At 30.2% G+C, this 15,185-nt stretch overlaps 1 protein-coding gene across 6 annotated transcripts in view; it reads left to right on the forward strand.

Annotated features, from left to right (window-relative positions):
• LOC118743508 (transcription factor E2f1) overlaps positions 1-6,111 on the forward strand; it is a 279,469-nt gene extending 273,358 nt beyond the window's left edge. For all 6 annotated transcript variants that reach the window (XM_036476247.1, XM_036476238.1, XM_036476262.1 and 3 more), the window contains one exon: positions 5,709-6,111. In XM_036476247.1, coding sequence (XP_036332140.1) covers positions 5,709-5,821 — 113 coding nt within the window. In that variant the 3' untranslated portion in view covers positions 5,822-6,111. The remainder of the gene's footprint in view (positions 1-5,708) is intronic.
• Positions 6,112-15,185: the final 9,074 nt, after the last annotated feature.

Genomic DNA, 15,185 nt, shown 5'->3' on the forward strand with positions numbered 1-15,185 from the left:
AAAAGTAAAAAACAAACGCAAAATTATTCATTTTTCGCAATTTTCTCACATTTTGCTACAGCATCGAAGGCAAAATTTCATTCGAGAGAAAATTCGATACGCAACGAAAATTTCGGCACGGTTACATAGCTCATAATACGAATTTCTCATTCGATCTTCGATAACCAGCGAAGATCGAAAATCGAATGCAACTCATAATAAGAGCCAAGTCATTAATTCAGTTTCCAATCTTTTTTTTTTTTTACACACATTTTTTTGTAATTTCAATGCCGAGTGGAAATTCCAAATAGAATTTGAAGATTTATTCAGCCCTATTCTGCATTTCGATTACGTTCCCGCATTCCGCTCCGCTACAATCCTAATTTGGTATTCTGAGTTACGCTCGAATCGAAAGAAGAAGAGGAAGAGCGAAAACATCTTCGAAATCAGCTGGTTGCCTAGGAACGTGTGAAATCGAAACAAAACAAAAGAAATAATTGCACCAAACTATAGCAGCCAATGAAGTTAAGCTTTGTAAATATTTAAAATAACTAAATATATCTAACTCATTTTAATTTCAAAATAAAATTTCGTTTGTTCTTAATTAAAGTGGAAACATAATTCTATTGCTTGAAGAGCAGAACGAGTCCCAGATTGCTGATGCGAAAGTTGAAAGGCGAGGAGATTTAGAGACATGTTTGATCCTTTTCAGATGAGTGAAGAATTATAAGAAATTCATCTTGAATTGCATTCTCACCGCTCAAAGCCAGTGAAATTATAAACGTTGTTTGAGCACTCCACAACATTTGCATTTAGTACTGAGTGGAAGATTTGAACGCAAATGAATTCGATTTTAAAAGCCGTCAGGAGGAGGGGAAGAACAAAGCTTATCCTTCCATAGCAAATCGTAGTAAAAACGAGTACAATAATAAAAACATCTTTTTTATATAACTCCACATTTTACGTACGAATGTATGTTATATAAAAAGAATAAATCGTATTCAGTGCATTTCACAGTCTTATTTATAGATAATGAAAATAAAAACGCCTGTGCTTCCTCTTTGAAAACCTCGCGCAATATCCCTTTTGGTTGCTAATATTTGAGCCAATTTTTCGTATTGCCCGTATTACCGCTGCGAAAACACAGAAATCGTGAAAATTCATTTATGAGGACTTACAATCAGGCACAGTATAATTTACATCATTTTTTTATAAAATTTTATTATTTAAACCCACGAAAATAACAATCGAAACAACTTAGAAAAACATAACTCCGATCGAAATGTAGAATAGGTATAATCGTAAATTTCGAAGATTGATCGAAAGGAAACGGAACGCAGAATACCAAAGTTGCCAAACGGAGAAAATTTCGATTCGAATCGAAATGCAGAATAGGGCTGATAAATAAATTTTTATAATTTGTAGAAGTTTTTTTTTTTTTTTAATTATTATGCAGTTTTTTAAATATACATACAAAAATGAAAATTTACATATTGGTGAACAATTAAAGTTTTCTTGAAACTCAGTCCGATTTTAGCAAAAAAAAAGTGCGAAACAAAAATTAATAAATGCAACAATGGCCATAAGTAAATAGACATAATTACTCACATGTATGAATTTAAAAGAACGCAATTTTCAAGGAAGTAAATCGAAAAAACGATAAAGTTTACAACAACAAAAAATTAAAAGTTGGACATTTCAGAAAAATTCATTTTGGAACTGAATTCTCGTGGTTCTGCATTGCATACCATGACAAGGTAAACGTATTGTGATTGAAATTTTGTAGCACCATGAGATTCAGCTCTGGCGTGAATTTCAATACAAATACAATTCTACTACTACTACTTACCTAATACAACGTTCAATTTAAATGTACACGCTAACAAATAACAAATGTAAATATGGGGATCAATCTATTTCAAATTGACCAATATTTGGAATCGACTATTTTTGATTTGCATGAATCTTGGTCAGAACTTTCTTTGTTGTCATATAACAAAGTTCTGTCAAAGGAAAAAAAATGTTTTTTCCCAAGTTCGAAATTTCCAGATATTTGGGGCTATACAAAAAAATTAAAAAAAAAAAACATTCGAAAAATAAAATACAGTGTTTTTAAATATAGAAAAATCGTTAGAGCAAAACCTTATTTGATTCCTTTTTAAATAATACGTCTAACTGATCTTAAAAGATCCTGAAATTTTCATGCAGGTGTTTTTTTTTTTTAATATATGAATTTTAAAAATTGTGTAGCATACTTTTCTTTGGAGTTTGCAAACAATTTTTTCGAAATTCAAGAATGTATATATGTACATACATACTAATTTAATTTCGAAAAAAGTGTAAGGCATGTTCGAATTCTACGTTCGATTTTAAGCAAAAATGGCTAACAAACTATATACCAAAAATTACGTTTGACCCTCCCAATTTTTAAAAGAAATAATTTTTTCTGAACGAATTATTAATTTTTGATTTACATAATTTTGTGTTTTCTTCATATTTACGAAACTACTTCACAAAAATGAGAAGAAAACATGTAGGTCGTTTTTTTGGTACAAAGTAAAATAAATTTATACCAAAAACCTTACAATATACTGCTTTTTCTTTTGAAAATTGGGAGGGTAAAACGTTATTTTCGGTATATAGTTTGTTAGCCATTTTCTCATAGAATTAATCGTAGAATTAAAATTTGATATACACTTTCTTCGAAAATTTTACTCCGAACAAATAACTCCGCCCTAATGTACATATGTATATATTAAAAAGAAGAACATCTTGCAAGTTTCAGCAATTTTTAAGATCAGGATTTGTAGTTTTTAATTTAAAAATTTTGTATTTTTTTTTTTGTTTTTTCCCGATGTATGGATTTTCTTTATAGCCCTAAATAGTATCACCTTTAAAACGAGACCAGAACCATTTTTGAACTATGTATAATTTTTAAAATTAAAAAAAAATAGACTAGCAAAATTTCGGAAATTGTGAAATTTAAAATTTTACATAACTTCCGAAAACGAATTTTCAACTTTTTTTCCTTTGGCAAAACTATAACAATATAGAACTTTTACATATGTACAAATGTGATTAAACAAATTCCAGCTAACTTATTTTGTGTAATTTCTTGCAATAGTTTTCAAATGTCCGTGGGTAGGCAATTTTTCATACAGACTTGTGTAATTAATTATACTTGTAAAACACTTATTCATTATATTCATAATATAAAAATTAACTATGTTATTACTAATGCTAGCTTTATTTATAAAAACAACCATTTTAAAGTTAAGTTGGTGTATCGAAGAAGTAGAATTTTTTTGTTAAAATAAATATTTTTTGTTAAATAAATATTAAATTGAATGCTTGCATCCTATTATAAAAATATTGTCCATAGCCTTCAGATCCCCGAATAAAAAGAAGTTTTGAATGCCGAAAATAATTTTGAATTGTATATATTAATGTAACTTCATATAGATACATAAATTAGGTTAAAGCATAGACAGACGACAACGTTAATCCGGATTAACGGCGGAGTTCACCTGACGAAAATTGTAATCCAACAGACTGCAGTATTGCGAATTATGCAAGCCGCGAGGCCGAGGATTCGAATCTCACGGCCAGCAACATTTTTTTAACTCTTCAATTATTATCTTACTAGTTTCAAAGATGTGATTAATTCCTAAAATTATTTAAAAAATGCATTCCACTGTAGAAAAACTGTATGGGCACCAAATGAAAGAGAAAATTCTGTAGAATGAAAAAAATTAAAATTTTTTGGTTCGCAAGGGCAAATGGGTATTGAAAATGTTCATTTAATCAGTTTTACTTTTTTAAGCGTATAAAGTTAGAAGGACGAAATTCGAAGATATGTATGTATGTATGTGTATGTATGTATTAGTCCTTAACATATATTTTTTTCGAAAATAATTATTGTAAAATGTGAAAAAGACATTTTCAATATGTAATCGTCCTTACGCACCAAAAAATTTAATCGCCCTTAATTCTACAGAATTTTTTCTTTAATTTGATAGCAGTTGTTTTTCTACATTGCACTGAAATTTTTAAATAATTGTTTGAAATAATTATATTTTCCAAATTTCAAAGTCCTTCAAAAAAAAATCTGGACGTCAGAGAAAAAAAAATTAAAAACGCGGTTGTACTATATTTGGTTTATAGTTTCGCGAATATATACGATTTTTTGTGTGTAAAATTTACTGTCGAACGATATTTTGCATACAATACTTTTCTTATTAACAAAAATAGAATGCCAAACGAGTACATTACTATGCTGCTCATTGAAATGAAAAAATATACACATACTTATGTACTTATGTATGTTCATATATTTTTGTATGTGTACACATTTTTTTCTATATAAAAAAATAAAGCAGCCATTATTTAGGTTTTCGATTAATCAGCTTATGATTAATCAGTATTCTGGTTAATAAAATTGATTAAATTCTGATTAATAAAAATAAAATTAATCGAGAAATTAATCACTTTGATTAATAAAAATTGATTTGATTTGAAAATTAATTAATTAATCAGATTTCGATTAATCAGCTTCGATTAATTTATTAATCGCACATGCATAGTAAATAAATTCACAAGTTTCCTCACAAGTAATATGCTTTTCTTTCTTAATACATATATACATACACACATATCTAACTAACAAACGAAATACCAACTAAGCTTTCTGATGGATTTCAATATTAATACATAACTACTAAGTACTTGCAAACTTTTTCCCTAATATTTAAGAAGTATTATACTGCGGATCAATACATGTCAAATCGACCTATGGTTGGAATCGACCATTTTTGATTTGCATGAATTTTGGTCAGAACTTTTCTTTTATCATATAAAAAAATTACAATTTTTTTTTGAAAGTTGGGCAAAATTATAAATTTCGCGAATTCCGGGATTTTTCAAGTTATAAATATATACATACATACATATATTTACAAAAATCGAAAAATTAAAGGTATAGAATTTTGAAATTTAAAAAATCGTAAAGTCAAAAACTTATATTTTTGGCTCCATTTTTTTTATACGATACCTCTAACTCATCAGAAAATATTTTTTTTTGAGATATGAATTTTTTAATTTGAAAAAAATATGTTATTGCTCTAACTTTAGATTAAAAATAAATTTAAATTGAAAAACATTGTTTAACATAACTTTATTTAGAATTTAGCAAACCAAAAATTTTTTCAATGTTCATGTATATCTTAAAAAAACTTTAAAATTTTGGGATCTTTTAGGATTAGTTGGAGTATAACAAAAAATTTGATTTTTTGCTTTCACGATTTTGTTAATTTCAAAATTCTATAGGTTTTTTTTTATTTTTCGATTTTTTGTTATATGTATGTATGTTTTTCTATACAGCCCTAAATAACATCTTTGAAACGAAACCATAACCACATTTTTGTAACTATAATAGTTTTTGAGATACTCAAAAATAAACTTGCAAAATCCGGGAATTTTGAACTCTCGAATTTTTTCCCCCCTTTGGCAGAACTTCGTTACATAATAGAGCAAGGTTCTGACCCAAAGTCATTCAAATCAAAAATGGTCGATTCCAACCATTGGTCGATTCAACATAGACTGAGCCATACATAGACATCATTCAAAAATATATATATACATACTTATTCAAATATTTACAAATTTGCTCTTTCCAATTTTAATTTCATCTCAACTCTGGATCCTCACCTCCACGCCACACACCGCTATAGACTTTGATGATCTGCCACCGTTCCTACCCATTGAACCACCGCTCGATGTCGACTACAACTTTTCACTGGATCAAACCGAGGGTCTTATCGAGTTGTTTAATGACTTTGCCTAAAATTTTAAATATACAAATAGTAATAAATACAAAAGTATAATTATAAAAAAAAATTATCAAAGGAAATAGTGTTTTAAGCAAGAATACAAGTAAATAATAAATTCAATGTGTATGTGTAGAGATATTCACAACCACCAATAAAAAATATATAAAAACACAAACTGCAAAAAATTAAATAAATTAACAACTTCTGTATGCTACTGAATGGAAAACGAAGTAATATTATTATAATTATTAAACATTATTATTAAAAAAACTAATTTAAAATTTATAAATATATTCTTTATATAAATACATATATACTATATATATATACATATACATAGATATTAATAATTGTTAATACATACATACGGAAAGAAGCGGTAATAAATAAAATAAAAGCGAAAACTCTCGCATACCCCATAATACATACATACACGCAAATAAATATATAGCAGAAAAGCCTAATGTATAATAATTTGTGTTTGAAGCAAACAGGAAAGTTTCAATAGGTTTGAGGGAAAGTGCGGCGCGCAACGCAGACACACAAACACACACGCATACAGTTCATTCTTATTTAACGTTAATTATATTTCTTTATATACATGCGTGCGTATATACATACATACATACATTAAAAACAAACTAAAATAGATATTCGTAATTGTAATTATTAATTAAAAAATAATAATAATAATAAAATATGAAACTAATACAGTTCACACGACTTCACACACACACACACGGATACACACATAAACAGCCACACAAAAGTAAAGCAACAACAACACTAAAAGCTACTTTTTAAACCCCGCAAAACTAAACTTCCAAAAATTTTGTAATTAACGCGCAGTAACAGTTGCGTAGAAAATGTTTTAGGTAGAAAGCTAAAAAATATTGAAATAAACTAAAAAAAAAAATAAATAGAAAACAGAAAGTATTTATTTAGATTCATGAACGATCTACAAAGCAAGCTGAATCGCCGCCAATAAACGTAAAAAAGAAAACGATAAAATCAGTGTAAAAAATGTAAAACACACCACAAAACAAGCAGCAGCCCAAATAACAAAAAAAAAAACGCTGCCAATTAGCGCAGTGAAAATTTTAAATTTGATTTTTTACACAAAACTGTAATGCTATAAAGTATTTTTTAAATTAAAAATTTATTTTTTTTTACAATAACCTATAAATTGTTTTCAAAACTTTGTTAAAAACAAAAAACAATAATACCAAAAAAACTAGATAGTTTTTTTTTACTAAAAAAATTTTTTGGCAAGCATACAGCAGCAATGTGCTCGCCACAATTAGAATTATCGAAAAAAAATTTCTTAAAAAATAGTAAATTATAAACAAGCGAGATTCTCATGGCATGCAAGTGATTTCTCAGCGCAGCATATATTTATATATTTATACATATATAATTAGCGCCAAGCAAATTTATTCCAAAAAATTCTACTTTCTATGTCCACAGCTACATACATATGTACATTAAGGTGTAACTTAAATAGAGAAAAAATGTTATTCCTTTGAAACAAACAGCTCACACGCTTAATTGAAACGCATAAAAAACAACAACTACCTTATTAATAATACTGTTATTAAGTTGTAATATAATTTATAAAATGCATAAGCAGAACTTTTGTCATCTTCTGCTCCAAAAAAAAAAAAAACACAGTTTACTTAGTTCAGTTAAAAAATTGTTTCCAAGTGTCTTAAACACAAATATACATAATACATGCATACATACCTACATATAAATACTACCTACCTACATACATAAATATTATTTTACTCATTAGTAGACTTCTGTTGAATTTATATGTGTTTTTATAAAAACAAAAAAATTGTTTAATGAAAAATAAAATATTTCCTGAAAGAATAATACGAAAGTATTGAGAAAAATTAAAAAAAAAAAAAACTCAGTACCAAATTTTACTTTCTCTAAATTGTTAATTTGCTTAGTCAACATACAAACATAAGTATATGTACATATATGTATGTACACTTAGCTCTTTATTTTCTGTCGACAGGTCGCTTCATAATAATAAATTCTTTGTGCATTTTTTATCTACAAACGCACAGAGGTTCGAATCGAAGTCGCGTGTCAAAAATTCATAATGGCGGATCCAATATAGCGGACAAAAACATTAAAAAAAGTAAGTGCACCTGGGCCACACTGGAGAAGTGAAACTTACGTTACATATCTAGTTTATCTCATAACCAATATAGTACATATGCTTTTGCTTAAGATTTTATTTTTTGTCTTTTCTATCTAGATCCTTACCTTTACCCTGTTCATTTATGTTATTCTATTTTCCTTTATCTTTATGTTTATATTTATACTCTTGTCGGTAACAAAATCGATAGTAACATCCTTCAAAACACTGATAACAAAATCGATAAAAAATCTATAACAATATCGATAACAAAATCGATACAAATTTCGATAGCAAAATCAATACAAATAATAACAATATCGATTAGAAATTCGACAAAAATATCGATAACAAAATAGATAGAAAAATCGAAAACAACATAGATAAAAATTTCGATAACAAATTCGATAAAAATATCGATTGTTATATCCTCAAATTACGAGAATCCCGAAAATCTCTAAAATGCCGAAATAGTTCCCAGATTTAGTCTGTGTCTGTATCTATATGCTTTTCTCTATAATTTCCTTCATTTTAATCTTTCTTCCACTATCTTCATCTTTACTTTTGTCGATATCCTCATTCTCATCTTTTTCATCTTTGTTTTTACTTTTATGTTTATCATTTTCTTCATCTACATATCCTGTAAAAATGTCAAACAGCAAAATTACTCTCTGAAGTGAGAGTAACAACAAAAAGTACGGTAATAGAAAACCTGTGATCGCTTGACACTTTTCAAGATTTTACCAGAAGAAAAAGTTCGGGTAAAATCTTGCAACTTCATTCTCTACACAACTCTCCAAAAGGATTTTGGAGTACGGGAACATTTTTCCTGTAACTTCCTGCAAGTTCGTGTAAAAACCTGTAATTTCATGGAATACTGGATCAGAGCTAATATGCAAGTCGTTTCATAACGGTCTTCACAGGCTTTTACTTTTGCTATTTTTTTTATCTAACTAAGTATATGTATCATTATGATGTAAGTAACTTGAAAACAAATAAAATTTTGACTTCCGTCCAGCTAGATTCGAACCACTGTGAAACGTATGTGCATATTATACCCTTATTAGGAGAACACCATAATCCCAAGAAAGTAAAAAATGTTGGAGTTAAGTATGCTTTTATGTTGTAAAAAATGCATAAAGTTATCTGTTAACCGTACGACAAAATAAAAGAAATTTTGTCTTCATTTAAATTTTACATTTTTCCATATACGTATGTACATATGCACATACATACACAACTATCAGGCAGATTCTGAAATTCGCTGCCAAGTGCAAATTATTCAAATTCACATTGAATCCGAATTTTCGTATTCTGTATTTCTCGCATCTCAAATCGACATGAATTAATTTTTCGTTATCACTTTCAGTCGGATGCTAGAACCTGCATGTGCATCTAGGAAGCAATTATTCTTTGAACAAAGGAAGTAACCAATTTAATGTTTGATGGTAGCCTTATCCTCTGGATAAGATTTTGCGACATTTCTTCTATTTTATTTTATTGCTTTATCAGTGTTTGTTTAAGCTTGGTATCCAGATTACAAGAAAAACCTAAATACATCATTTTTTATTCGTTCTGTCGCTTAAAAAGTACTTTCAGAATTTTTCACAACGTTTGCAAATTTTAATCTTTTTCGCAAAAAAAAAACTAAAATCAAATTTCTAAAACAAATGCGCTCCTTTACATTCATTTCCGCTTAACCTTTCTGCGGCGTTTATAAATCACTAAGAGCATAATTAAGAATGCTTTTGGCTATAAGTAGAATAGCGTAATAAGCTGTTGTTTGCTTTTGTTATTTGAATGATTGTTTCGAATATCACTTAAAAATGTTAATCTTTAATCTAAGCCCTCTTGCAATGGTATGCCAGAAATGGCTACGCTTGATTCTCATGGTCAAAAAGACTTGAAGTTTATTGGATGTGCTGAAAATTTGTCAAATAAAAAATGGTTAGGTGAAATTTGGCATCGTCAGCATGAGGAATCGATCGCCTTTTTTGCTTGACCTTTTTTCACAAGTTGTTTATATTCTTGGATATATGTATGCTGCTTTCTTGTCGACTTCTCGAAGTTTTTTCGTGATTTCGTGCTTGATTCCGAACTTTTCGGGAGATTTTCGTTCTTATCACAATTTCTTTGAATTCCTCCAGTCGACTTTTCCTTTCTTTTAGTTGACTTTTCGTCTTTCATTACAAATTTTTTCAAACCTGTAGTATTTTTTTAGCTACATTTTGAAATTCTGTATGGATTTTTTTGAGACTCTCTAGAACCTTTCGGCAATATTTAAGTTTTTTGGATGCCGTTTGGACTTACCGGGGGTTTCATAAGTTTTTGTGCTTTATTTTGGATTTTCGGAATTTTTTAAAGCTTTTTAGATTTTTAATGTTTTTAGAATTTTAATAGTATCTCAAGATATTACGTAAATTTTTGAACATTTTCGAATTTTTTCCAGATTTTTTCCAAATATTTTCATGCCTTTTGGCGTCTAACTGCGGACTTTTAGGAATTTCTCTGCTTCAACAGAATATTTAACCGCAGCCTCGACTTTCAGGTATGCTTAAATGTCCAAAAAAAAATTCCAGGATCTTCAGAACTTTTTCGGGACCTTGCTGAACTTTTAGATATTTGTTCGGGATTTCTATGACTCTTCGTCTTTTGTTTCAAAATGATGGCAATTTTTGGGACCCTTGGAGATTTATTCGGGGCGTTCTGGAATTTCGCGTCCGAAAATTTCACTTTTTTAAGGACCTTTTAAGGTTTAAGCGATTTCACGTGTTTTTGAGAGTTTATATGAAATTTTCAGGTTCAGCGGTACATTTAAATCTCAATTTTGCTTTTTATGAATGACTAAAAAATAACACAAAAATTTACGTAAATTAAATTAAAAAAAAAATAGTCACTTTTTTGCTAAAGACGTTAAAAGTAAACAATTCGTTCGTAAATTTTCGTACTTTATTCCCAGCTTTTCGAGATTATTGGAAATTTTCGATTTGGTCAGGGATCATGTTCAGACCCCCCGGAAATTTTCAGATTTCACAAGTTTGAATTTTTTAAAAATCAAGTTGATTTTTGGCTTTTTTTTTGCTGACGTTTTAATTTTCTTCCACATAAAAAAAAAATTTGTCGAACATACTTTCTTTGGTAGAAACTGCATGACACTCAGGCCGATTCTGAACAGAAATTCCCTGGGAGTTTTCTCTCTTTTTCCCGGCAGTGTATGCATGTAAGCGCATTTTTCTTGAGGACTGCAAACTGATTTAAGAAATTTAGAAAGTAAATTTCTTTAGCCCATTGTTATATGAATTTTTAGTTTTTCTTGCGAGCTAGATGCTATATATGCTTTAAAAAGAAAAATCTGATTATAAACTTGAAAGCCGTTTTTTCACATTTCTGAGTTTTTGCTTATGACTCCTCAGGTAGGGTTTCCATTCGAAATGTTACTAATTTTCAAAATTCTAAATTTTTTAATGAAGCCTTAGGGCCAATTTCACAATGCGTAGTTAACTCAGAATCGGCAGTTAACTAGAGATTTTCAGTACAAAAATCTGTAGTTAACTGCCGATTCTGAGTTAACTACACATTGTGAAACTGGCCCTTAATCTTTTCCCCAATTTGATTCCGTGTTTTTTTTTGTTTCAACCACCGAAGAAATTTTGTACACTCAATTGTTCTGCCTAGCAGTATGCAATGCATGCAAACCTTTAAACGGTTTTTTTTAGTACCAATTTCAAGTCGCTGGGAAAGGCAAAGAAAATTTACATTAGGCGAAACGCCACGAAAACCTCTGCCTCAACGTGAATTCCACTTGGAACAAATATATCCAGCAATTATAAAGTAAAACAAAAATAATTTTTACCAATTTAATTTTTTTTTTGTTATGGAAACTGTTTATTCACATTAAATTGGTTTCGAACATTTAACTCAGCTGTGAAAATTTGTATGAAAAATATTTTCGAGTTTCAACTTTCTTATTTTCTCTAGTTTGCGGGAAATCGCCCAAAATTTTTTTTTTTATAGTATTTTATTGTAAAATAAATTTTAGAAATTCTGTTAGTGAAATTTAGGAGGGCCTGAATTTTTTTTTTTTAACCTTTTGTTCGGAAGTTTAGTTTGTTTACTTACACCAAACGCATCATCCCTCTTTAAATACTTCAAAAAACTCTGCACACTGGGTTGTTGGCTTTTAGGTTTTTTACTTCTGTAAAAAATTAAAACCAGCACTTAGTATCTTTCTATGTCCAAGCAACGATATGTATTTTCAATTCTAAAAAATATTGCACACAAAGTTCGACAAAAAACGGAACCAATGCTCAGTAGAAATGGGAAAGCTTAAGTGCCAATTTTAGATCAAAAATTAAATGGCATTAAAGTTAATCAAAATCAGGGTTGCATTTTCCATATTTAAATAGCCGACATTGGGCATTTAAATATTTGATCCGAAAATGAATATTTTTTTAATTCATCAATCGGCACAGCTCATCTGAAATTGGCGAAAAATTGGGAAAAAATAAATTGTTTCAAAAACTCTAAAATTTCTCAAAGAAGTCCTTTGCTGTTTACTTAGTTCATACGAAAAATAAAAAGTCAAAATACTAAACACACTTTTTTTGTCAGCGCATAGTTTTTACGGGAAAAAAAACTAAACTGCTAATATTTTTTAGAGCAACATTGAGTTACAAAATGTCTTAACTCCAAATTTGGGTACTGCCGTGCATATTACAAAAAAAAAGGTAACACTGGTCTACAAATTTCAACTTTTTATCTGCGAATAAGACGGGACCTGGTGTTTCTGAACGGATTTTTCGTGCTGAACACGAATCCGGGGTCAAAAATGTCCCATCACGTCACGTTTTCGAGAAAAAAGGGGTTGAAACCCCTAAAAACAGCGTTTTTGGCCATTTTCGAAAAATTATAGAGCTGAACCCTGACGTGGTACAAATTTTGCATATATCAGAAATTAAAGGCTAAACCGTGCCCTTTCGAATGAGCCCTATGCCGAATTGATCGCGTGCACCCTTAAAGCAGGGGGTGTATTTGTGTTTAGGGGTGCAGGAAAAATTGATCACAGAAAGAATTTAATCTTAAACGATCATAGAAAATTAATAATGCCAAGGTTTTAACTATATTAAAAGTCGCTGATTACGAATCTGCAGTTAGATTTTAAAAATTTAAGATGACGGGTCGAATATGGTGGATATAAAAATTGGACTCCTAGACACAAATACACCCCCTGATCTAAGGGTGCATGCGATTAATTCGGCATAGGGCTCATTCGAAAGGGCACGATTTAGCCTTTAATTTCTGACATATACAAAGTTTGTAGCACGTCAGGGTTCAGCTCTACAATTTTTCAAAAATGGCCAAAAACGCTGTTTTTAGGGGTTTCAACCCCTTTTTTCTCGAAAACGTGACGTGATGGGAAGTTTTGGACCCCAGATTCGTGTTCAGCACGAAAAATCCGTTCGGAAACACCAGGTCCCGTCTTATTCGCAAAACCCTTGTAGACCAGTGTAATTAGGCCGGTTCTGCAATTCACTTCCGAGTGAATTTCACCAAAATTCTCATTGAAATCGACATTCGGGGTTCTGTGTTTCACATTCTGAGTTTTATTTCCACTTTCACTCGGATTCCAGAACCTGCCTGTAAAACTCCGAAAGTGAAATACAAACTACGATTGTCGCAATCAAAGTGAGTTTCGTTAAAATACACTTGGAAGTTAATTTTAGAATTTCACTGAAGATAAATTTCGATGTCGAATGATTTTGGATTTTTGGACGTTGAGTATAAGCTGAATTATATCATCTAATGGAAAAGGATTCCAGTATTTATTTAGAAAAGAAAATAACTAACATTAAAAGCGAATTGACAATTTTCACTGTAGTTAAGAGCTCACGTAATTTCCAAAAATTTTAACATGTGATGATCGGCAAGGTTTTTTCTTAATTTTTGCTTTTTCCCTTTTCGTGAACAAAAATCATTCAGCAATGCAGCCGTTTGCTTTTAAAGCTACGAATAGTAAATAGTACATTTTCGTTCCAAACAAATACTTAAATTAATAATAACTAAATTTTCAAATTTGTTAAACGTAACGCACCTTCATCAAGTAGTTTTATTGACCAAGGAATAAATACCATTAAATACACATTAGTGAGTCGATTACGGATTGCAACCGAACTAAAGTTGGGTGGCCAGTGGCTGAAATGGTATTACAAATGGCAACTGACAACTGAGTTACATTTTTAATGGTTGCCGCGAAAATTTTGATTGCGATAATTTATTCATTTTTCAGCTGTTTCTTCAGCTTATTTACTTAGTTGCTGGTTCTTCAAAATCTTATTACCTTCAACTTTATAGAACTTATTGCCCATCGGCAACCCAACTGCATTTGCGTTGCCATCCATAATCGACACATAAATTTCAAGTTGTTTGTACTCCAAATCAGGGCCTCGGTGCAATGGAGCAAGTAGCTAAGGGGCAAAGGATTTTGGATGGAGCGGAGCTGGAACAAAGAGCTAAAGATATTAATTTGCTCCTTAGCTCCTTAAAGAAAAAATATTTGGTTAATAAATTTACTTAATTGTTTTTTTTTGTCGGGTTCGAATCCCGTTAGACCCAGCGATAACTTTTCATTTTTGTTATTGGTTGTTCTTAATTACGAAAAAGCATCTGTGAAGTACAGAGCAAAATCGCATTCAAATTAAAAAATTTGCGCATAAAAAATAAGTCCTTCTATGAGCTGTTCTCCTGGGAGTGGAAAGGCAATGCAATTGGGCTCGTTCCATATAAAAAAAAAATAATTAAGGGAATCATGGAGATGGTAAGGCCCTCTACATTCTGGAGAAGGGCTTCCGTAATTGCTTTTTACTCTTCTATTTTCTACTGCTTACATACATACATTTGCATATCGAGCCCTAACCGCCAAAAACGAAAGTGGCGTTTTTTTTTTTAATCTTTTGCATGCAGAAGTGCTCCTAGAGCATCTAGATGAATTTCTGCATCAAAAAGAAAAATTTCCGAAAGATAACGCCTACGTTTTTGGGGGTTAGGGGTCGATATGTAAGTAAATAAATAAAATAAATAACCGGAGTAGAGCTAGAGCGGAGTGTCGAAAAAAATACCTTTGCTCCGAAGCCCTGCTTCAAATACCTAATTATACGAAATGTTTATAGGCATACAATTTTTTTTTTTACACCGATCCACATACTTTTTGCAAATAAACGTTTAAAGAA

Source organism: Rhagoletis pomonella, unplaced genomic scaffold (assembly GCF_013731165.1).
Source record: "Rhagoletis pomonella isolate Grant_MI unplaced genomic scaffold, Rhpom_1.0 Rhpom_scaffold_00001, whole genome shotgun sequence".
Classification (NCBI taxonomy): domain Eukaryota; kingdom Metazoa; phylum Arthropoda; class Insecta; order Diptera; family Tephritidae; genus Rhagoletis; species Rhagoletis pomonella.